Source organism: Erythrolamprus reginae, chromosome Z (genome assembly GCF_031021105.1).
Source record: "Erythrolamprus reginae isolate rEryReg1 chromosome Z, rEryReg1.hap1, whole genome shotgun sequence".
NCBI classification, from domain to species: Eukaryota; Metazoa; Chordata; class Lepidosauria; order Squamata; family Dipsadidae; genus Erythrolamprus; species Erythrolamprus reginae.
In genome coordinates, this window is record NC_091963.1 from 132,634,879 (window position 1) to 132,660,552 (window position 25,674).

Here is a 25,674-nt window from a genome sequence, read left to right on the forward strand (position 1 = left end):
ATCAAAAGTTGCTGAGAGGTCAAGAAGCACCAGGACAGAGGATAAAACCCTGTCCCGGGTCTGCCAGAGATCATCAATCAATGTGACCAAAGTAGTTTCCATGCTGTAGCCGGGAGTGAAACTCAACTGTTGAGGGCCTAGATAATCGGCTTCTTCCAAGGACCACTGGAGCTGGAGCGCCACCACCTTCTCGACAACCTTCCCCATAAAGGGAAGGTTGGAGACTGGACGATAGTTGTTGAGAATGGCTGGGTCCAGGGAAGGCTTCTTGAGGAGGGGGCGCACAAGTGCCTCCTTGTAGGGAGCTAGGAAGGACCCCCTCCCCAAAGAAGCATTGACAATCTCCTGGACCCAGCTCCGTGTCACTTCCCTGCTAGCCGAAACCAGCCAGGAGGGACACGGATCCAGTAAGCAGGTGGTGGAACTCACAGCTCCAATGGCCTTGTCCACTTCATCAGGTGTCACCAGATCAAACTCTTCCCAGACAGATAACAGCCGACTCTGTTATCCAATCGGAGTCGAGGTCCGCCTGCATCTGAGCGACTTTATCACCAAAAAATGTGTTAAAATCCTTGGCACTGCTCTGCAAGGGCTCCCCAACTCCCCCATGGTTAAGAAAGGAGCGGTGATAATAGTTAGAGTTTTTTATATTTTGTATTAGTTAGACTTCTATGATAAGCGGAGCAATGGTAGCTCCTTAAATGTTCAATGTTGTATGTCTTTGTTTGTTTTCTTTTGAAAATAATAAAAAGTATTAAAAAAAAAAAAAGAAAGGAGCGGGTCGTCCTAAACAGAGCGGCCAGGCGAGATTCCGCTGATGCAATCAAGGCAGCATGGTACTCGCATCTTGCTGCCTTGAGCGCCACTTTGTAAGTCTTAATATGAGTTCTTACAAGTGTTCAGTCGGATTCGGACTTACTCTTCCTCCATCGCTTCTCTAGACGTCTCTTCTAGCGTTTCAACTCCTGGAGCTCCTCGGTAAACCAAGGAGCTCTCCGGGGTCTCATGCCACAGAGAGGTCGCAACAGAACAATCTGGTCAAGAGCCTCCGTCACAGCCTTATTCTAGGCCAAGGCAAGAGACTCTGACGAACTGTAGATGAGTGCATCTGGAATAACCCCAACAGCCCTTTGAAAGCCCTCTGGATCCATCGGGCATCTGGGGTGGAACCACCTAGTCGGGTCCGCCTCCCTGCGGGGAAGGATTGGAGCCAGGAAGTCAAGCTGTAGTAGAAAATGGACTGACCATGACAAAGGCAACACTTCTAAACCCCTCAGTCTCAGACCATTACTCAATTGCTTAGAGAGGAATACCATGTCTGGTGAGTGCCCCCCCCTCGTGAGTTGGACCCTGTACTACTTGAGTCAGGTCCATGGCTGTCATGGTGGCCATTAAACCCTGCGCTAGCCCCGAGGTTTCACCGAACGATGGTAGGTTAAAGTCCCCCAAGACAATAAGTCTGGGGAACCCTACCACCAGCCCGACCACCTCCTCGAGCAGCACAGGCAGGGCTGTTGACATGCAGCTGGGAGGCAGGTACATGAGCAACAAGTCTACCTGAACCCCAAGTCCAACTTCACCAGGAGGAACTCACAACCTGCAATCTCTGGAACAACGAGTCTACGCAGGCAAAGGCTCTCCCTGGCTACAATAGCCACTCCTCCCCCCCCTTTCCTGGGGTCGAGGCTAATGCCATACCTGAAACCCGGCTGGGCAAATTTCAGAGAGAGGAACTCCTCCCTCCGGGCCCAGCCAGGTTTCAGTCACACATACCAGGTCGGCCTCCTCCTCCAGGATCAGATCCCAGATGAGGAGAGCTTTATTTACCACCAACGTGGCATTGAATAGCAGCAGCCTGAGCCTAGGTGTGTGTGTGTTTATATGAATAGTTTAGTGGAATGGTTATTGTGCTTGAGATACATTTATGCCTCATATATTTTATTTAGAATTAAAGGCTGGTATTACATAATAATATTATTATATTATTAGATAAGTATATCTTTTGTATTTCAGCTCGTTATCCTTTTTGTTCATCTAAAACAAGAGATTATTTAATCCATAATTGTATCCTTATTGAAAATGATAAGAAGTAACCTTTTTATGTTGCTTTTGTAGTTTCTCTCTCTCTGTGTCTCTTTTTAAACTTTCCCCATTGATCTCCCTCCCTTTTCTGCTGTAATTTTGTATTTTAACCTTTCATCTTTGAAAAATAATTTTTAAAGTTCTAAAAAAGCAAAACAAAGATTGGGATACACTTAGACTCAGTGTTGTTGACAAAATGTTAAAAGCAGGGAATATTAACAGGTTCAGAGACAAATAGAAGTGCAAGTAAGTCCTTATTTTTGTGTGTAGGATGTGTAGGATAGACAGTTTACCATCTACATCCAACAGACAGGAACTGAAGGAAGGAGTTTTCCGGTCTTCTGCAATTATCAACTCTTCTTAGGTGGAAAAATCAGATAAAAATTTGGGAAGTTACAGTCCAAAATGTTTGAAGATGTGATACCGAGGATAGCTGAGTATATTCTTGGTCATTTTATGTTGCCATTTTTCTTCCTATTGGCAAATACAAGAAGAACTTGACTTATAACCATAACTGAGCCCAAAATTTCCAACCCTTAGGCAAGGCAATTGTTAAGTGAGTCATTCCCCATTTTATGACCTTTTTGCCAGGGTTGCTAAGTGAATCACTACAGTCAAGTAAATTATGCAGTTGTTAAGCGAATTTGGCTTACCAGTACTCCATTGACTTTGCTTATCAGAAACTTTCTAGGAAGGTGGCAAAAGACAACTCAGGACCCCTGGATGCTGCAACGACCATGAATGCAAGCATCTGAAATTTGATCACATGATTGAAAAAGCTTTTATTTTTTATTTTTATTCCCATAGAGACATTTTCACATATTTTTTGTCTCCTTTCTCCTTTTATACATTTACAAAATCTTTACACATATATTCTATTTTTATCTTATTGCTTTATAATTCACTTTATTGGTGCTTTTTTTAAACCATACTTCCTTCCTATCTCATACAGCCCTTCCTTCTCTTTCTTCCTTTCTTGTTTCACATTCTCAACCTACTTCTCTCTTTTCTTCTCTTCTCTACTTCCCCTCCTGCCCTCTCTCTTCACTCTCTTCTCCCCTCTTCTCTTCTTTCCTTCCCTTTCTTTATTTCTTCTTTCTTCTTACTTCTCTTGTTAAGTCCTGAAAATGTTGGGGAGCTTTCACTCCAGTCCGACAAGGAAGTAAAGTAGGAAAATTCTGATTGGCTCCCTATTTAAACCCACTGCCTTTTGTATACTGCTGCTGGAAGTTATTCCCTGTAACCTAATAAAGAACAGAAGTCACTCCACCGGTCTCCGGTCTCTTCAGTATCAGAACTCAACACTGGCAACGAAGGTGGGATGCTGAAGTTTTAAAAACCAAAAGCTGGGTTTTAAAAATCAAGGCAAAGGAATCCAGTTCAGTCAGAAGGTAGTGGGAACACGAGGTGCCAGATTCAAAAGTGGAACAAAGAACAAAGAGAAAGACTGCAACAGAAGCTATGATGTCTTCATACATACATTCAACCAAGCTGGAGAAACCTGGAAAAATTACATGGCCAGGTTTGAATGTTCCCTGGAAACCAATAATTTCCAGGACTTCCCAGACAATCGAAAAAGAGTAATGTTCTTAAGCCACTGCGGTCCAAAGGTTTTTGAGGTTGTGGTAATCTTATCAAAACCTGACACCACCAACACGGTTGGCTGGGTGGTCCTAAACGAGCCCCTACAGAAACATTTCGACCCAGCTCCTACAAAGGTGGTCAAATTCAGTGAGAGAGTGCAGCAGGAAGGAGAGAGCATATATGAGTATGAGATATCCTTAAGCCGAGCAGCGACCCACTGCCAATTTAACACTTTCCTGGAAGATGCATTACTGGGTCAATTTGGTCAAGGCATTTGAGACATAAGTCTACAAAAGAAGTTGCTATCCAAAGCTGACGTGACTCTGAAAACTGTGTTAGATGAAGCCAGGGTGGCCGAAAGTTCAAATCAGGCTGCCGAAGCCCTCCGCTGAAAAATTGTTCCGACCTCTAGCAAGATGAATGCTGAAATGCACAAAATTACAAGTGAAGCAAGTGCTGAGCTACCAGAACATAAAGAACCAGGAGAAGAAGTTTTCAAAACAGAGCACAGAGGTGAATGAAGAAGACCCAGGGGCACTGGGTGCTATAACTATGGGGGGGAGCATCCCTGAGCAATATGCCAATTCCATGATGCAGTTTGTCGAAGGTATGGAAAACTTGGCCATCTGGCTTGAGTCTGCAAGGCACCCCAATTTCCCCAAAGAGGCACCGGCTGAAATTACTACTCCTGGGAACTACAGCAAGACGATACCCCTGGGAACCACAGCGTGATGACAGAGGCCAAAACTGGTGGGTCAGTGAGTATGCCCCACAACCTGGGGTGAACTATGTCAAAGAAAACCAGGTAAGGAATGAGAACAGCCCACTAATCTGCATTACTATAGCTGTGGAGGGCTCGCCCCGCAAGATGCAAATAGATACCAGGTTGTCAATCATGATTGTGTCCTCGGAAACTGCCAAGAGAGTCCTGCCTAACCTCACTCTGTGTCAACTAAGAATGCAGCTGGTGAGAATCACAGTTTGCCAAGGCAACTGAATTCCGGTTTTGGGAACCGAAAAGATTCACGTGCAATACAATGACCAAGTAGCTAGCTTGCCACTGAGCATCACCTGTGACCATATACCTAGTCTGGTGGGCTGAGACTGGTTCAGGATCTTATGCATCAAAGTGACCAGAGACGAGAAGACAATAAATGTGATGATTGCAGAGGGATGGGAGGATTTCCAGGATGCATTCGACCAAATGCTGGGCAAGTATATGGATACCCCTATTTCTTTTAGTTTAGACCCCCGGGTTCAGCCAATAAGATTAAGCCCCAGAAGGGTTCTCTTTGCATTAAAGCTATCTATCAAGAGCAATGAATCTTAGAAACAATCGATCAAGCAAAACAGGAAGCCCCCATAGTACCCATACTTAAGAGCAATGAGTCTGTGCCATCTGTGGTGACTATAAATTTATTTATTTATTTATTTATTTATTGTTTAGATTTGTATGCTGCCCCTCTCCACAGACTTGGGGCGGCTCACAGCAAGACAAAACAATTCATCACAAATCTAAATTGAAGTTTAAAATATTTAAAAAACCCATGCACAATGAACAAGATGCTGAAGCAAAGTGCATACCCAGTACCTGTAGTTCAACACTTATTATACACATTAGGCCTGGGCTCTATCTTTGCAAAACTGGACCTCGTGCAGGCATATCAGCAACTTTCGCAACTGTTGATTGCGAGACTGAGGAAGCCCAAACGATAGTTACCTACCACAAGGCATTTAAATGTAACAGGCTCCAATTCAGTGTTGGAGCCAGGCTTAACCCTGGGGATTTTTCAGGGAATAATGGAGCAAGTTTTAAACAAAGTACCTGTCGTAGTGCCGTATTTTGATGATGTACTCATCACCGCCAAAGACATTAACCAATTAAGGGAAAGGCTGCAGGAAGTGCTCACACATTTCCGAGCTGCAAGACTGCAAGCTAAGGTATGCAAGTGCCAGATAGCAGTCTCAGAAGTAGAGTTCTTGGGGTACCGGATTGATGGCTCCAGTTTGCACCCCACTAAGGAGAAGCTCAGGGCTCTTAAAGAGTAGTGATTCCGGTAGCGTGCGAATGGTGGCCTTCCACTGACTGGGTCACAGGGTGTACTCCATGCCAGGAATCTCAAGCAGTTCCCCAAGGTCACCTGTGTATGAATTGAAACAACCCAGGGGCCTTTGGTTATGCATACGTTTGGATTTCGCGGGTCCATTTCACGGACAAACATTTCTAATAATAGTCGACACATACTCTAAATGATTGCAAATGGCATGGATGCCTAGCATAATAACAGAAGCAGTTATCAGGGTTTTAAGGAAATTATTCACCACACATGGTTTGCCAGATATACTAATGTCTGAGAATGGGCTACAACTAACCTCAACATGCTTTGGAGGGCTTTTAGCAGGCCTGAGGATTAAACATACATTGATCACTCCTTTCAAGGCAAGCAGCAACAGCTTAACACAGCAGTAGGCAAAGTTGGCTCTTCTAAGACTTACGGACTTCAACTCCCAGAATTCTTGAGTCAATCATGCTAGCTCAGGAATTCTGGGAGTTGAAGTCCACATGTCAGAGAAGAGCCAACTTTGTCTACCCCTGGCCTAGTGGAATGAACCGTAAGAACTAGAATACAGTTCACCTGTCTGACACCACCACCCTATGAAATATAATTCTTACTGTTCAAAAACTGAACTCCTACTCATGTGGAGGAAGCCTAAAAGGCCATTAACTTAGTTTAAATAAGGTTCCAATTGCCCCTATTAAAAATCAAATTGCCCCCCTGTGGGGCATAGGCCCCACATTGGGAACCAGGGCTCTATACTGTTCTATTATGCATTTTCTATTGTGGGAAAATGGGAAGGGGGATCGTATTTTAAATTGGGACCTTGAGGAATACTTTGCCTGTGACTCTGATTTCATTTTGGATGCTATTTGGAACCATGACATTGTAAACAATTGGCCTTTCCCCCTCCAATGGTGGACCAGTCAAACCAACTTTCCTCCTCCTCTTCCTCCTCCTCCTCTTCCTCCTCCCTCTTGTCCTCCTTTACAACTTCTATTAGTTTCACCTTCTAAGTAAGTGCCAGAAGGGGAAAATAAGGTTTTCCCCACTTAATCTGCTGGATGCAAGAACTTCCAGTATGAAAGGAATCAACAGAAGGTGGCTCCAACAACTGAATCCATGTGTTGCCAAAGACAGTTGCATGAAAATAATGGATGCTTGCTTTTCCTGCACAGGTAATGGTCAACTTTGTTGGCAGAACAGAACAGAAAAATATTGGGAAGGGACCTTGGAGATCTTCTAGTCCAACCTCCTGTTCAAACAGGAGGTCTATACCATTCTGGACAAATAGCTGTATTCAATCTCTTCCTAAAAACCTCCAGTGATGGAAGACAGGAGGAAGAAGAAAAGATTATTTTGACTACCTTTCTTAAGGTATCTTCTTTCCCAGCTGATGTGAACAGCAGAGACAGTTGCTTAAGGCTGCCATATAGAAGCATCCTTGATGTCCATATAAGGTGAAAGGAAGTCTTTGTTCCATTTTTCCCTGCTCCTTGGTCATTCCAACTCTTTTTTGCCAAGTCTCCTTCCCTTTTTAAAAAGCTATAAATCGGAAGGTTGTTTCAATCCCCCAAAGTGTCTCCTAATCACAAGAGATTGTTCGTAAGGGTTGATGGTACTTCACAGGCTTCAGGTTCAGCACCAAGAGTGTTTAATTTCAAGAGACAGAAGCTCTAATCCAATGTTTTTCAACCTTGGCGATTTTAAGACAGGTGTATTTTCATTCCCAGAATTTTCCACCCAGCATGAGAAATGCTACTCTAATTCATTCTATGTTTATAATTCAACCAGGGTTAGGTGGTCATCCAGAAATATGATTAAGACTACATTGTATGAATAACCTCTAAACCCTATTATTTATACACAATTCTAATCACTGGCAACTTCCTAGTTTCCTATTATAGCATAATTCAACAGGAAACAAAACACCTCAATTTATGTGTCATGCTTGAATTCAGAAGATGGATTTTTTACACAAGGAAGGGGGAACACTTGTGACAGGCTAAAAAAGCATTTACATCTATAAGAACTAAATCCTATGAATCAGGACAGCTCACTCCTGGATCAACTGCAAAGGCTGGAGCCTAAGATAGGCTTTATGGTGAAAGAGGATAGCTATTCTTTAGATAATGTTTCTCAGCTGGAACAAGAAAATGGTGGACTTCAACGTCCTGAGTCTCCACCCAACATGCTGGAGTTTAAGTCCCCACAAAATGGATAAGGTTGAGAATCATTGTTTGAGATTTTGCTGGAAATAGGGAAAAAATGAGTATTTTTTTTCCTTACTAACTATACATTCTTGCAGTAGCAGCTTCATTCCTCAGAAAATAATGGAGTGGGTTCAAACTTGCACATAAAGTACAATCCTCAATAAGGAAATAGTTTTTCTCTCCAAAATATCTGAAAATTGGGGTTGCATAAGGGCACTCAAGTGCTGTACATATTCAGAGACACCTATTCCTCTGTCGCTGCTGGTGTGCCTTATGAGCTTTGAAGCTTTTTGTCACATGCATTGATGCAGTTTGTTAATTTTGTATTTCTCGCCAAATGGTTTGTACACATACTAAGAAATCTTGGCAACCCCTGATCCTTTGATCTGGGCTTTGCTGTTACCACCGAACAATGACCAAAAAACCTCCTAAACATATTATATAATTGACTGCATTGACTTAGAATTGCATTTTGTTTTATGAATTGCATTTTATGTATTGTGCTGTATTGTATATATTACATATGTATGTACGTGTGTGTGTATGTACACACAAACACATATATATAGCATTTTCTGTTCAAACCCAGAAATATGAAGAAGCCACTGCAAGATGATACTAAAGCAAACAGATAATTACTGCTATTATTAATGTAAAATGTTTAGCTGGAAAACATTAACAGCTGAGCCTGCGAAGAAACGTCTCAAGTGGGAGATAATGCAAGCCATTCAGCAGCCCTTTTAAACCTAATTGATATGGCTGAGCTGAACTCTCCGTTACCATGGAGATTAAACCAACTGGACTTCTGGGGGTATCTAAGTTGCGGTGGAATCATCTGCCATTTCCCAAAATGCCGTTTCTTGTCTCTGCCCACATTGAAAATGGCCTCTGTAAGTCATCTGTATCTGTAAAAATATTACAAAATCACTTTTCTTTCAAAGATGGCTGCCCATTGCCCTTTTCTAAGATGGCGGCCTTCCAAAATAAGGCAGGCACCACTTACCCACAGTCAAAACGGTGGTAGAGCTTTAAAGTTTTCGAAAATGAATGGAAAGTGTTCATTCATGGAAAGAAGAGGCAATGAGTTTTTGATGATCATCCTGTGCTTCCCTTGAGCAAGTATTTATTATTTATTTCATTATTTGTTTGTTTATTTGCTTATTTGATTGATTGATTTCTATGCCACCCTTCTCTTGAGACTCAGAGTGGCTTACAGTAAAAATTTCATGCAAACATGTTAGAAATCTAAGTTAAAGTACAATCTTAAAATCCCAATAGTTAAAATTAATCACCACCATACAGTCAATCCTTGGCCGGGCTAGATATTAGATTGGATTGAGGAAAATGCCCAAGTTGCAGACTCTCTCCGAGGGGGTCAGAAGTCCCTCCCTCCAGAGTGATGGATGGACAGATGAAATTGTCTTTGGTAGGCAAAACCCACAGCCACTCTGTCTTCTCTCGGATGAGCTTGAGTCTGTTAGACACCGGCATATCATTTCCACTGCTTCACTGAGTTGACACGGGGTAGAGATGTAGAGTTGAGTATCATGTGCATAATGATAATAACTCACCCCATGTCATTGGATGATCTCACCCAGCGGTTTCATGTAAATATTAAAGAGCAGGGGGGAGAGGACCGATCCCTAAGGAACCCCACAAAGGAGGGACCTAGGAGCCGACCTTTAACCCCCTGCCAACATCGACTGCGACTGACTGGAGAGATAGGAGGAGAACCACCGTAAAACGGTGCTTCCCACTCCCAACCCCTCCAGTCTGCGCAGAAGCATACTATGATCAATGGTACTGAAAGCTGCTAATAGATCAAAGAGCACCAGGATAGAGGAATGACCCCTATCCCGGGGCTGCCAGAGGTCATCTGTCAACATGGCCAACGCAATTTCCATGCTGGAACTGGGCCTGAAACCGGACTGTTGAGAGCCCAGATAATCAGTTTCATCCAAGGACCATTGGAGCAGAAGCACCACCACCTTTTTTTTAAAAAAAACATTTATTTATTTATTTATTTATTTATTTATTTATTTGTCAAACAAGTATATTATTATAGTACATATTAACATAACATAACATAAGTAGAATGTAGTAATAGAAAGGATAATAAGACAGTAGGATAGGGACATTAGGGACATAAGTGCACTTATGCACGCCCCTTCTCAACACTCTCCCCTAAAAAGGGGATGTTGGAGACAGGACGATAATTATTCTAAGCCCCTTAAATTCAGATCATTAGTCAACTGCCCTGAGAGCAATACCAAGTCGGGAGAATGTCCCCCTTCATGAGTTGTGCCTTGAATTACCTGATTAAGTATACCTGCTATGCAAAGGGTTTGCCTTTGCAAGTAAGGTGCTGTCCCTTTTCCTATAAGTGACATGAATGTATATCTTTGAAAGTCTTAATTGGAATCTCAAAAAGTAAGGAGAGTAAACGATGCTTATACATTATGATATATGATAGGTAGATAGGTAAGTATGTAGAGGGTACAAGAATATAGATAGATTGATAGGTAGGTAGGTAGGTAGATTGATAGATAGGTGGGTAGGTAGATAGATAGAGATAGATAGATAGGTAGGTAGGGAGAGAGAGAGAGAGAGATAGAATGATGGATGGATAACAACAGATGATAGATAGATAGATAGATAGATAGATAGATAGATAGATAGATAGATAGATAGATAGATAGATAGATAGATAGATAGATAGAATGATGGATGGATAATGACAGATGATAGATAGATGATAGGTAATAGACAGACAGACAGGTTCAACATGGATTTTTTGCAGTTTGAAGTCCAGCCTGTCTCAACTTATGATGACCATATGGGGACACCGCCAGGGAAAGAACAAGACTCTGAGCTTTACCCCTAAGTTTTAAGGGGTTGGAGAGCAAGACTACCAGAGACTTGTGCCCTGGATCGCTGGAGAGATGCCTTCCTAGTGTCAGGTTGCAAGTGATGCCCGACTTTCCTGTTTGGACTTTGACCGAAGAACCAACCCTCAACGGATGTAGCTCTCATCCACAGCCACACTCAGACCTATTGATCAATCAGAATAGAGCTGGAAGGGACCTCCGAGGTCTTCTAGTCCAGGGGTCTCCAATCTTGGCAATTTTAAGACTTTTGGACTTCAACTCCCAGAGTGTTGGTCCAGAAGTCTTAAAATTGCCAAGGTTGGAGAGCCAGGATCTAGTCCAATCCTCTGTTGAAGCAGGAGACCGTATACAAGTGATGGCAAACCTTTTTTGGTTTGTGTGCCAAAGGTGTGTGTGGGGGGGAAGTGCTAGCATGAACCCACGTATACACACAGGCAGGTGGGGGTTCCAACTTACTGACGCTACCGGTGCTGATGTGTGCAGACCCATGCATGTCGGAGCGAGATTTGCCTTCTGCACATGCGCAGGAAGCAAATCTTGTGAGATGATGCGTGGGCGTGCAAGATTTTGGCGTTTTCACTAAAAATTGCCAAAATCATGCATGCACATCCTGTTGTGAAATTTTGCTTGTGCAACTCCATTTCAGCTACTGGTGCGGTGTTGCCCCCACCCTCCCCCGTTCCGCTAGGAACCCAAAATTATGCAAAAGCCTTTTTGAAGCCTGGTAGGTGAAAAAAAAATGCCCAAATGGGCAAAGCGGAAGTTTGGACTTCTGGTTTGCCTATTGTGCTGTTTTTTGCACTCTGGGCATTCAAGAAGCTTCCCTGAACCCTCTGGAGTGTAAAAAACAGCACAATGATAAATCAGAAGTGTATTTTTCCAAACTTCCTGTTTGTCTGTTGGGGGAATTTTTTGCCTCCAGGGCTTCAAGGAAGCTTCCCTGAAGCATCCCTAGGATGAAACAGCCTTTCCCAAGGCCGAAAATCAGCTGTGCGCGCTGCAGCTGAAATATGGCAAAGTCTTGCGTGGCCTCCGATATGGCTCCGCATGCCATTGGTTTGCCATCATGGCCTTATATTATTTCAGACAAGTTACTGTCCAGTCTCTTCTTTAAAAACTCCAATGATGAATCACCCACAACCTCTGAAGTCAAGCTGTTCTAGTGGTCAATTTTTCTTACTTTTAGGGAGTTTCTGCTTGATTCCAGGTTTCTTCTCTCCTTGATTAGTTTCCATCTATTGTTTCTTGTCCTGCCCTCTGGTGCTTTGGAAAATTAATTGACTCCCTCTTCTTTGTGGCAGACCCTTAGATATCGGAACACTGCTACCATGTACCCTGTAAAAGTCCTTCTTTTCTCTAGACTAGCGAAGCCCAAATCCTGGGTTTGGTTTTTGTCTCAAGGCTTCTAATCATTATAGTTGCTCTTCTTTGCAAGTCAAATTATTACTTTTTAAAAAGCAAAGAATCCACCTAATATGCTTTCGTAATAGTTGCATATAAATATATGTATTTATATTGTATACAGTCATGTATTTATTCTATTTCCACAAGTATGCCACCCATCTCTGAGCGGCTTGCAATTAAAAGCACAGATACATAGCATTACACCCGCGTTCTCTCTACCCTGACAATAAACTCCTCTCTTCAAAGGGCTTTTCAGAACTCAGGGACTTAAAAATTGCAGATGCACCTCAAATTCATTTCTTTGCATTCCCTTGCACCACTCCTGTTTTTTGTGAGCTAAAGAGTTCATCAAACCTCTGCATCTCTGTATTCGAAATATACTCTATTTAGGAAGCTAGTCATTTCTTCAAAGTGCTGCATTCTGTCAATCTTTGCATCTCCGTGGTCCGTATTCCACCTCTATATTTGCCACATGTCTTAAGGGCGCCGTATCTCTACGATGTTGAAGTCAAAGCGCGGCGTGAGGGGCGGAGCTTGTGCCCTTTTTCAAGATGGAGGAGTCCTGCACGTGGGAAGAGGGGAGCCCTGCTTCTAGCAGCGAGAGTAGCTGCAGCAGCGATGAAGCGGAGGGGATGGAGATGGAGGAAAAAGAGGAGAAGAAGAAGCAAGGAAAGTCTCAAGCGGGAGCTTATGTTCCGGGAAAAGGTCCCCCACCAGCCCCTGGAGAAGAGATGGTAATGGACGAAGGCGCCTATCGACTCTACCATCGGGCAGGCACCGGTAGGAAGAATTCTCACGTTAGATTGGAGAAGGGCGTGATCACGGGCAAAACAGGGAGTGTGGGTCGCTAGTAATGCAAACTGAAAATTAGGGTTCGGCATTTGCTAGGCTCTCTTAATGGAGGAATTTAGGAATTCAGCCTGCCCTCCTTCCGAGGTCGGTAAAATGAGGACCCAGATTGTTGGGGGCAATATGCTGACTGCGAACTGCTTAGAGGGGGCTGTAAAAGCACTGTAAAGCGATGCATATATATCATTGCTAATTGAGTAAAGGGTATACTGTATACAGTATAACTCTTAACTGCTATTGCTGTTTGAGTTTGGAGGTTTTTTTCCTGTAACAAAAGTGTTGGTGATAAATATATCTATGATCCTACTGAGAAAATTGGAGTTTGCAATCACATTTAACTGCGGGGTAGGTCCAAAATTGATCATAGTTTGTCCATTACTGTGGCTTGACGTTTTTTGCACTTTAGTTCCCATAATTCCAGGGATCAGTTTTGGATTATCCTGGCTGGTAATTGCAAGAATTGAACTCTAGAGCAGTGTTTCCCAACCTTGGCAACTTGAACTGGCTGGGGAATTCTGGGAGTTGAAGTCCAGATATCTTCAAGTTGCCAAGGTTGGGAAACACTGCTCTAGAGGGTCAAGAAAGGATCCAACAGTAAAAGACAGTAATAGAAGTTCAATTTAATCCTGAGGTATCAGGCAGAAGACAGACAGGATAAAGTGCCTTCCGAATTCTTTGGCATTTGTAGAATCTTCATTGCAAATAGAACTTAAGAGTTATTTTGTAAGACTATATATACTTGTGTGTTTGATAAAATGCAATCCAGTGTTTGCATACTAAGAAAAAAGATGTGGTTAAGCTGTGAATAGGATAGCAAAAATTAGAAATAAACATCTAGATCAGTGTTTCCCAAAGTGTGGTACACTTACGGGAAGAGGTTGGTTGGGGTATGCATTCAGAAAAAAATCTGAAGCACATCTTGCCTTTTCCAACTTCATATTTATGTGAAGTTGATTTTTCAGCATTTATAGACATTAAGTCAAAAAAAAGGAACAGACTATTGGACGTGGAACCACATCTCAGATTAAAATTAACAACCAGGGAACCAAATTATGACGATCTGTCATCTTAGCCCAAACGATTTCATCCTTCTCATTGATCCAAATAAATGTTATTTATAATATAACTTTTATTTATATTTTATTATGAATAATTTTAGTTTTTATTTATTATTATTTTGCATATGTATCAAAAAATGAAAAGAGAAAAATATTTTGATTGTTATTAAAATACATCTTGTTTTGATGAGGGATACTAAGCATTATGAAAATTATAGAAGGGCTGCACATATGTCAAAAGTTTGGGAATCACTGATCTAGGTAAACGGCCCAGATAAATAAGGTTCTTCTGTTGCTTTAAATTCAGGGGCTCCTTGCCTGAGTTTCGACATTGTGCATGATACTCTTGGAGACAACCGAACTAGCTACCCACTGAGTCTTTTCCTTTGTGCGGGAACACAGGCTGAAACTGCCCAGGCCAACAGGTGAGTGCTTGGGATGGATCAACACAAGCCATCTCCGATTTACAAACCATTCATTTAGCAACTGTTCACAGTAACAGTGGAACTGAAAAGTGACCTGCTACCAATTCTCACAGTTATGACTTTCACAGCTTCTCCATAGGAGATATGAAGTGCATAAAATTTCTTTGACTATGTCACAAAGGTGTTGGATGAAGGTTGTGCCGTGGATATTGCCTACCTGGACTTCAGCAAAGCCTTTGATACGGTTCCACATAAAGAGCTGATAGATAAATTAGTGAAGATTGGACTTAATCCCTGGATAGTTCAATGGATTTGCAGCTGGCTGAAGCATAGACACCAGAGGGTTGTTGTGAATGGCGAGTATTCTGAGCAGAGTCAGGTTACAAGCGGTGTGCCACAAGGGTCTGTTCTGGGTCCTATTCTTTTTAATATGTTTGTGAGTGACATAGGGGAAGGTCTGGTAGGGAAGGTTTGCCTATTTGCCGATGACTCTAAAGTGTGCAATAGGGTTGATATTCCTGGAGGCGTCGGCAATATGGTAAATGATTTAGCTTTACTAGATAAATGGTCAAAGCAATGGAAACTGCAGTTTAATGTTTCCAAATGTAAAATAATGCACTTGGGGAAAAGGAATCCTCAATCTGACTACTGTATTGGCAGTTCTGTGTTAGCAAATACTTCAAAAGAAAAGGATTTAGGCGTTGTGATTTCTGACAGTCTCAAAATGGGTGAACAGTGCAGTCAGGCAGTAGGGAAAGCAAGTAGGATGCTTGGCTGCATAGCTAGAGGTATAACAAGCAGGAAGAGGGAGATTATGATCCCGCTATATAGAATGCTGGTGAGACCACATTTGGAATACTGTGTTCAGTTCTGGAGACCTCGCCTACAAAAAGATATTGACAAAATTGAACGGGTCCAAAGACGGGCTACAAGAATGGTGGAAGGTCTTAAGTATAAAACGTATCAGGAAAGACTTAATGAACTCAATCTGTATAGTCTGGAGGACAGAAGGAAAAGGGGGGACATGATCAAAACATTTAAATATATTAAAGGGTTAAATAAGGTCCAGGAGGGAAGTGTTTTTAATAGGAAAGTGAACACAAGAACAAGGGGACACAATCTGAGGTTAGTTGGGGGAAAGATCAAAAGCAACATGAGAAAATATTATTTTACTGAAAGAGTAGTAGATCCTTGGAACAAACTTCCAGCAGACGTGGTAGATAAATCCACAGTAACTGAATTTAAACATGCCTGGGATAAACATATATCCATCCTAAGATAAAATACAGAAAATAGTATAAGGGCAGACTAGATGGACCATGGGGTCTTTTTCTGCCGTCAGACTTCTATGTTTCTATGTTTCTAAAACAAACACTTAAGAGGCACCCATGGAAAAATATTCAAAAATATTTAAAAATATGAAAAGAAATACGGAGAGGGATGGAGATAATGAGACAAACCTAAGTCTCCCAAAAGCTAAGATGAGGAAATATGAAGCATATGTAGCGCTTGGCTTCACTGTGACTATGGTGGGAGACGAGGAAAGATCGCTATGTTTACTTTGTCTAAAAACGTTAGCAGCCGACATCATGAAGCCAAATAAATTAAGGCCTCACTTAAACATCCCAATCACCCTGATAAGCCGCTTGAGTTTTTTTCAGAGAAAACATGCTGAATATTGCAAACAATCGTCCCAGGGGAGAGTTGGAGGGTGCGAAATGTTTACTTCTTCCTGGGGAGGGGGGGGGGGGATTACAGAAAATAATTGAGAAACACTGGGTTAGGAAAAGTAACAAGCTTATCAATCCATTTAATAATATTTTCCCTCCAACCCACCCCCAAACCTACCCTAATAAACCCACAGGTTGCTATTGCTGAAAATGCACAACCTCCATGGGACCAAGGCATCTTGCAAAAATTCTTCTGAGTCAGAGAGTAGCAGCGAGAGTGAAGATGACGATGAAGACAAGAAGCCCCAACTAGAACTGGCCATGGTCCCCCACTATGGAGGGATTAACAGAGTGCGGGTATGGAATGTTTTCTGCCGTCTTCCCCAGTTTTGCTTCCTTCGATACAAATCTAAATAATAATAATAATAATAATAATAATATTTCCTCCTTAATGGTGCTCTGCTTTTTCTTCCACCGTAGGTGACAGAGTTGGGAGAGACTCAGGTAGTTGCCGTTTGGTCCGAAAAAGGCCAGGTGGACATATATGATCTCCAGCGTCTCCTAGTGGCTGTTTCTGACTCCCAAGCGATGGTATCCTTCTTGAGAGAAGAACAGGCCAAAATCAAGCCCATCTTTTCATTTGCTGGACATATGTCAGAGGGCTTTGCCATGGACTGGTCCCCTAAGAAACCAGGTAATGGGGGAAGGGAATGGAAAGGTAGATGTAGGAGATGAGATATGGATGAAGTCCGGTTCATGATATTGTGGGTATTGCTTGTTGTAGGCACTCTTTTGACTGGGGACTGCAATAAAAATATCCATCTATGGACCCCCAAGGAGGATGGATCGTGGTTTATAGATCAGCGGCCTTTCACAGCCCACATAGCATCAGTGGAAGACATACAATGGTCCCCAAATGAAGCTACAGTAAGTTATCAATGACCTGATGTGTGAAGCTTGCAAGTCTATCTTCCCTAAAGGAAAAAAGATGTTTCATAAACTTCATTTATTTTAAGAGACGCCTTAATAAAAAGAAATCCAAACCTTTTAGCTGGTTGGCTTAGCCATGTTTGTCCATCTTGGGAATGTTTAAGATTTGTGGACCACAAGTTCCAAAATTTCCTAGCCAGCATTTTCTGCTTCGGGACCTATTGATATTTATTTGGGATTAAATATAACTGACACATTTCCATGTAAGAATGCCTAACCGTGCTGCATTATATTGTATTTTTATTCCTTCTTCTTTCTGAATAAGCTTTGTATATACAAAGAGAGACGAAACAGCCAATGTTGCGAGTGATTGAATTGAATGAATGGGATGAATATTTCCCTTTTATCTGTCCTCACTTTCTTACCTATGAGCTTTAGGGAGTGCCCCCTCGTCCTAGTATTGTGTGATAGAGAAAATAATTTTTCTCTATCCACCTTTTCTATCCCAAGCATGATTTTATATACTTCGATCAAGTCACCTCTTAAACACCCTCTTTCAAGGCTGAAGAGACCAAGGCGTTGCATATGGGGATTTTATGATTTAATGATTTTATAAATAATTCTTTTTAATAATAACTAATTTCTTTGTATATTGTATATTGTTGTACACCTCCCTGAGTCATTTCGAGAAGGGCAACCTAGAAATCTAATAAATAAATAAATACATTCTGTTGTACATACTCCAGATCAGTTGGAGGAGGATGAAGAACTTGAGGACTCCGATACAGATAGTGTTTATGAATTAGTGGTGGACCCGGGGTTACAGGTAGTAGAACAGGTGGGAGGCCAGCCACAGAATGTTGCTATGAGTCCAGAATCTAGCAAGGAAGAATCAGACGTTCGCTGGGTCGATCCTAAATTCAGAAGGGTCCAAAAACGTAAGGAACAAGTGTTTGGAAGAAGATATTAAGGGGAGGAATGGGTTAAATACTGGAGTGATGTATTTGGTACGTCAGGGGGTCAGTGGGGAAGAAGGGTGGAGTTTCAATGTTGTAGAACAAAAATGGAAGGTGTTCCCGTTCAGCTCCCAAGCAAGCAAACTCATTGTTATTTTCTAGTCATTTCTGCTGTTTTTGAATCATGCTGTGAGTACATAAATCTTGATGAACGGAGGAGGCTGGAAGGAATGCAAAATGAATGTAATTAGGAGAGATAACGGTAGAACAAGAAATGTGCTAGTATGAATTGTATTTTGAATGCAGAAGGAAGAGAATAAAGATGGAGATTCTTTGTTTATGAAATATTGCATTTAGTAAAAGTTATTTGTAATAGCTAAAATTCTACCAGAAACCAGAACACATATATACATATATACAATGGTACCTATACTTAAGAGCGCCTCTACTTACGAACTTTTCTAGATAAGAACCGGGTGTTCAAGATTTTTTTGTCTCTTCTTAAGAACCATTTCCTACTTAAGAACCCAAGTCTGGAAAACTTTCCCAGGAAATTTGAGAGTGACACGAAGGCCCGGCCAGTTTCCTGCCATACCCCCTTAAATCCGGGCCATCTTGGGCTTTTCAGTGTTGCCAGAGGAGCCTTTCGGTGGTGCTTAAGGAGGCTTTGGCAGTCCAGAGTGAACAAAGCATTTTCTTTTCTCTGTGCGCTTGGAGAGGGAATAAACCTCTGCCAGCGCCCAAAGAAAAGAAATGCTCCCTTCACTCTGGGCAGCGACTGTCCTCCTCCTTTTCTTTCTCCTCCTCCTCCCACCCAAATTCTGAGCTTTTATTTCTTTCCTAATGTGTTTGCACGCATTATTTGCTTTTACATTGATTCCTATGGGAAAATTTGCTTCTACTTACAAACTTTTCTATTTAAGAATCTGGTCACAGAACGAATTAAGTTCTTAAGTAGAGGTACCACTGTACATACATACACACCAAGAAGGTGCAGTAGATAGAGACGAAAAATACTGTATCTTACCATATCCCTTTGGAAATGTGGAAATTTCAGGGAACTTTGTCTCAGAGATCTCTTCATTTATTAAAGACATTCACATGCAAACGTAAATTAGATCTCTTCTTCCTTTAGGGAAATACAGCAGAGAGCAACAGAAGCCTGTTGCCAATGTAAGACAGCTAAGATCCTCTTTGTTGAGAAGCAAATGCTTTTTTATCTTCCCGGATTAGGTTTTTGCTTCATGTTCGGCTGATGCTTCCATCCGTATCTGGGACACGAGGGCTGCCCCAGGGAAAGCCTGCATGCTGACCACCGACAAAGCACATGATGCAGATGTCAACGTGATCAGTTGGAATCGAAATGAGCCCTTCATTGTCAGTGGCGGTGATGATGGGGTCCTAAGGATTTGGGATCTGAGGCAGTTCCAGGTGAGCCAATGGATTTCTGTTGATAAATGAAGTATTCCTGGAGGCGTCTATAATATGGCAAATGATCTAGCTTTACTAGATAAGTGGTCAAAGCAATGGAAACTGCAGTTTAATGTTTCCAAATGTAAAATAATGCACTTGAATCCTCAATCGGACTATTGTATTGGCAGTTCTGTGTTAGCAAAAACTTCAGAAGAGAAGGATTTAGGGGTAGTGATTTCTGACAGTCTCAAAATGGGTGAACAGGGCAGTAGGGCAGTAGGGAAAGCAAGTAGAATGCTTGCCTGCATAGCTAAAGGTATAACAAGCAGGAAGAGGGAGACTGTGATCCTGCTATATAGAGTGCTGGTGAAACCACATTTGGAATACTGTGTTCAGTTCTGGAGTCCTCACCTACAAAAAGATATTGATAAAATTGAACGGGTCCAAAGACGGGCTACAAAAATGGTGGAAGGTCCTAAGCATAAAACTTATCAGGAAAGACTTAATGAACTCAATCTGTATAGTTTGGAGGACAGAAGGAAAAGGGGGGACATGATCGAAACATTTAAATATGTCAAAGGGTTCTGGAGAGAAGTGTTTTTAATAGGAACACAACAACAAGGGGGCACAATCTGAAGTTAGTTGGGGGAAAGATCAGAAGCAACGTGAGAAAATATTTTACTGAAAGAATAGTAGATGCCTGGAACAAACTTCCAGCAGACATGGTTGGTAAATCCATAGTAACTACATTTAAACATGCCTGGGATAAACATATATCCATCCTAAGATAAAATATAGGAAATAGTATAAAGACAGACTAGATGCACCATGAAGTCTCTTTCTGCCATCAATCTTCTATGTTTCTATGAATAATCACAGCTTACTCCAAGGCATCTGGTTGGTTTGGGTCTAATGGGAACACAACTACTATAGAAGGGATGCAACTTTGATTATTTTAAGATGTGTGGACTTCAACTCAAAGGTAAATTCCTGCCAGTTTGGACCAGTTCTATAGAACCAGTAGTGGAAATTTTCCCCACTCACTGAACCGGCACCGATGGCCGGATGGAAACTCCCTTGAACTGCCTCTCTTGGTGGTGCCCATGCTTCTGCGCATGCGCAAGTTGGTTTTTAGCATTGTGTGCGTCCACACAACATATGAAGTCCTACATGGCATGGGACCAGATCATTTGCAGGACTGTCTTCTGCTTCATGTATCCCAGCGGCAGGTCAAGTCCCACAGAGTTGGCCTTCTCCAGGTCCCGTCAGCCAGGCAATGCTGTTTGGCAGGGCCCCGGGGAAGAGCCTTCTGTGTGGCAGCCCCAGGCCTCTGGAATCAACTCCCCCCCCCCTGGAGATTTGTATTGCCTCCACCCTCCCAGCCTTCCAGAAAGCCTTAAAAATGCACCTCTGCTGACAAGCTTGGGGTCACTGAATCCTAACACGGCCTTTGATTGAACTAGTAATGTACGTTTGGATGAAATGTGAATGATTCTTAAATGAATTGGGATGAGATTTTCTTACGTATTTCAGATTCATGTTTTTTTAATATTTTAAATGTTAGATTTCTTGTATATTTTGTATTCACAATGTTGTAAGCCGCCCTGAGTCTCAAGAGAAAGGCAGCATAGAAATCTAATAAATAAATAAAATATGAGGAAGCAAACCAGTATGGAAGTCAGAACCCTGCTTCAACTCCCAGGATACTCCGGCCAGAATTGCTGAAATTCTGAGAGCCTGAATCCCATTCATCTTAAAACCACCAAGGTTGAGAAATAGCCTTGGGCCATGAATCAAGAGCTGCGCATTCATTTTGTGAGTGTAACATCCCCTGCATTCACACTGCACACACACACACTGCACACACACTCCTCCGTTAAAATTAACCTCTACTGAATTTGGATTATTTTTTTAAAATTTCTTTATTGAGTTTTCACATATAGTTCAAATCACACATTATTCTGTTTTACAGATTATAAACCATCTCTATTAAAATTCTTATAATAGATTTTTACCTGTTACATTCCATTATATACATTATATTTCATACTTTTATATTCTAATATTTGTTATATTCAATAACTGGTAAATAAAACTTTTTACAAGGTAGCTGTAGATTGTTTCCATTGTACTGTTGCTTCTTATTATATTGTTTCTATATTCTCTTTTGAATCCATTCATGCCATTTTTGCCATGTTCGTTTTGATTCCGTGATTTTCTTTCCCTTGATTGAGTTAGTGAGTTCGTCCAGTTTTAAGACTTGCAGTTGCTACTGTATTTTGTGCCTTAAAACTCCTAAAACTTTGAAATCAACCCCCCCCCCCCGGAGATTTGTACTCCCAGTCCTTTGTAAGGCCTTAAAATCACACATTTGCCAGCAGGCCTGGGCCCAGTGAAATTTTAACATCTGCTCCGGCCTATGATTGAATGAAACGATGCATGTGGATGATTTGTTTTTAAATATATTGGGGTTTTAGAATTTAAATTATATGTTTTTAGTAATGAAGGTTCTTAAGGAGAGGCAAAAAAAATCTTGAACACCTGGTTCTTATCTAGAAATGTTCTTAAGTAGAGGTACCACTGTATATTTCCCCCCATTTTTATGTCCTTTCTTGATGCAGTTGTTAAGTGACTCACTGTAGTTTTTAAATTAGTAACAGTTATTAAGTGGATCTGGATTCCCTATTGACTTTGCTTGGCAGAAGGTTGCGGCGGATATGGAGTAAGCACATGGACACAGAACTGGGATTTATGAGTCACCTTATTAATTCCAACTGGACCTGCAGAGGTAAACAAAAGGGTGCGGAACATCAGTTCCAAAAATTCCTGGGTAACTATTGGGCGAAGGCTCCTTGCAGAGAAAGGGAAGGGTCCCCTTGACTTTGAACTTGACTTTCCCTTCCTCTCTGCCATGCCCATGCATGTGGGAAGTCTCACCCACCCAGGTTGTGGTTTCTGGGCATGCGGTGGGTGAGCCCCAAGAGCATCTCGCCTCCATAACCTCGCCCAGCCTTGTAATCATAGCAAAGAGCGGCCCATCACCTTCCAACAGGTGCGCAAAGGAGATCATGCAGTTGCTGTCTTCCCCATTTTCCGCCTTTACCGCCTTTCCTTGTGACCGAAGGGATACGAGCGCAGAATAACCTTGTCCAAATTTTAGCCAAATTGACTTAATCCTATGTAAAAAAAATCTGCTAGACACCCCCTAAACATCCCCTCCTCAACTAACTGGAAGTATGAGTGGGAAAAGGTTCACTTTGTTTGTTTGATTGAGACTCAGGGCGGCTCACAACAAGTACCCTGTTTCCCCGAAAATAAGACGTACCCCGAAAGTAAGGCATGTCAGAGGTTTTGCAGAATTTGCTAATATAAGGCACCCCCTGAAAATAAGGCGTAGTCAGGTTTACGTACGGTGGAAAAACATACGGTACCATTCAAAGCTGTTCATAGCGGTACCGTAATAATGTGGCATCCCCTGCTGGCCCCTTCCATCGCTTTGTACTGTCCAGTACAGCAGACACAGTCTGTTGCTGTCTCACCGCCATTACAGTCTCCAGTCCCACTACAATGCGTAGAGTCGTAGACTGTAGTTCCTCTGGTGGCCGGAAGCTGCAATAGCGGGAGTATACTGTTGTACCATATAAGTGCCGTTGTTTGTGTGTGGGGGTGCCATACTGACAGGTACCGTACCGTAATCAGTGTACCATACAGTACACTTTCTTTGTGGGTGTCAGCTTTTCTGCCTGTGAATTTGTCTTATTTGAGAAATATAAGGCACCCCCCGAAAATAAGACGTAGCACAACTTTTGGAGCAAAAATTAATATAAGACAGTGTCTTATTTTCAGGGAAACACGGTAAATACAAAATGGGATAATGCCCCTTAAAACCTGATGTGGACCTCAAGCCGATAGAATGCATGTTCCCTCCCTCTGCTCTTCACCCATCGATCTTTTGTTATCATAGTGGTATATTCTTTTTTTTTCCCATTGTTTATTTTATTGGTATATTATTTTACCGGTTTTGTTTACATTCTTTTATTTTCTTTCTTATTTATTTTCTTTCTTATTGTTGCAAGATTCTAGAGTAGCCCCAGGATGAGATAGGTGGCAATTAAATTTAATAAATTACATATTTTGGCTTCTGTGTCGTGGGATCCCAGAGTAAACTGGGTGATTTATTGAACTCTACTTCAGGGAACATGGGCACCTTCTGCCCCCTCTCCCCCATTCTTCCTTATCTTGGCTTTAAAAAAAAACTCCACAAAAAATGGTCCTTTTCTTTCCACAGAAAGGTTCAGCGGTTGCCACCTTCAAGCAACACACTGCGCCCATCACGTCAGTGGAATGGCACCCCAGCGATAGCGGCGTCTTTGCTGCCTCCGGGGCTGACGACCAAGTGACTCAGTGGGACTTAGCTGTGGAACGTGACGAAGAAGGAGAGGCTGAGGACCCCGCTTTGGCTACCATCCCACCCCAGCTGCTCTTCGTTCACCAGGGAGAGAATGATATCAAGGAGCTGCACTGGCACCCACAATGCCCTGGCACCCTCATCACCACCGCCTTGTCTGGGTTCAATATCTTCCGAACCATCAGCATCTGAGGGAGGCTTTCAAAATGGCCGCTGCCCTCTAAACCTGTGATTCTCAACCTCTCTAATGCCCCAATCCCTTAATACAGTTCCTCTTGTTGTGGTGACCCCTAACCATAAGTCTAGCACCAGTTCTCCCAACAGCGCTTTAAGCTGATTGGCAGGAAGGTCAGAGGGACACCCCCACTTTAACCGCCTGATTGGTCGGATTGTAAAAATATGTTCCAAGGCGCCAGAATAGAAGCTTTAGTTCCTAACACCATGGGAAATTTGTCTTTCCCCATAGTCTTAGATGATCCCTTTGAAACAGTTGTTCAATCCCCAAAGGGGTCCCGACCCCCAGGTTGAGAACTACTTCTTTAGACTTATCTTACTTAATTCTTTCAGAAGTTTGTCTGAGAATTCAATCTCCAAGACCCTCACTATTTTGGTTATCTTTCTGTGGTTTTTCAACACTGATTAACAGGTACATAATTTTTGTGATCTTGGGAATTGATTCACCCAGTAGGAGTTCTAAAATCTATTGCTACTGGTTTGTGCACATGCTGGTGTGTGTGTGACTTTCTGAACATGTGCAGAAGCATCCCAGGAGGATGAGCGGAGCCTCCCACTACCCATATTCCCAGTTTACAGAACCAGGCCAAGCCAGGAGCAACTCACCACTGCATTCAATCACTGAACGCTGCATTGTTTATACCACATTTGGAATACTGATCAGTGCAGCATAAAGTGGAAATGTCACAACGCATAATTTTTGGCAGCTGCTGTTTCATATTTAATCTGTGGTCTGCAAAACCCAGATCCATACATCTTAACCTGTACATCTGATTTTTCCCACTGACCCCTGTGAAACGGTCATTCGACACACACACACCCAAAGGAATCCCGACCCCCAGATTGAGAACCACTGCTCTAAATTCAGATGTCATTTGCGGTGGTCAAAGGATTGAAGATTGCACCCGCCTTTTTATATGTGCAATAAAGAAGCTATCATTCTGCAATTAAAAAAAATATATTCAAAACAGACTTTTTTATGTCTATAGTACAGCCCCAGAGAATATGTCAGCTTCTGTATATCTGATTATATCCATAATGTACACTAGGAAGGAAACTATTGTAAAATATATCCAAAAATATACTTAAATTATTTTGGAAATAAAATTCTGTGATTAAGCACTCTGAGACTGAGTTTTGAGAAAGATCTGGGATGGGTGCATTAAAACCTCGATGCTTTTGTTAGATGTTCAGAATTGCCAAGTTTGTACATAGAAGATAGTTTGAAATAGAAATATATTTCCAGAAAAGGAAAAAGGGGAATTTCTTCCTCAAATACTTTTATTTCGTAGTTAGTCCTTAACTTACGACATTTGGGATGAGAATTATAATTTCTAATGGTATTGTCAAGTGAATGACGGCTGCTTTTAACGCCCCAACCCCTGCCCAACACACAGTTGAGTGGTTTACTGCAGTCACTAGGGATTCTAGGCTCCTCCGTTGACTTTGTCGAAAAGGTCACAAATGATGATCACATGATCCTGGAATACTGCAAATGTTGCA

The 25,674-nt window shown here is 42.0% G+C and overlaps 1 protein-coding gene across 1 annotated transcript; it reads left to right on the plus strand.

Moving 5' to 3' along the window:
* Positions 1 to 12,718: 12,718 nt before the first annotated feature.
* On the plus strand, positions 12,719 to 25,293 carry GRWD1 (glutamate rich WD repeat containing 1). The gene is made up of 7 exons (XM_070767323.1): positions 12,719 to 13,008; positions 14,443 to 14,560; positions 16,425 to 16,587; positions 16,711 to 16,924; positions 17,015 to 17,157; positions 19,350 to 19,547; positions 23,818 to 25,293. Exons 1-7 carry the CDS (start codon positions 12,780 to 12,782, stop codon positions 24,127 to 24,129), a joined length of 1,377 nt encoding a protein of 458 aa, XP_070623424.1. The 5' UTR covers positions 12,719 to 12,779; the 3' UTR covers positions 24,130 to 25,293.
* Positions 25,294 to 25,674: the final 381 nt, after the last annotated feature.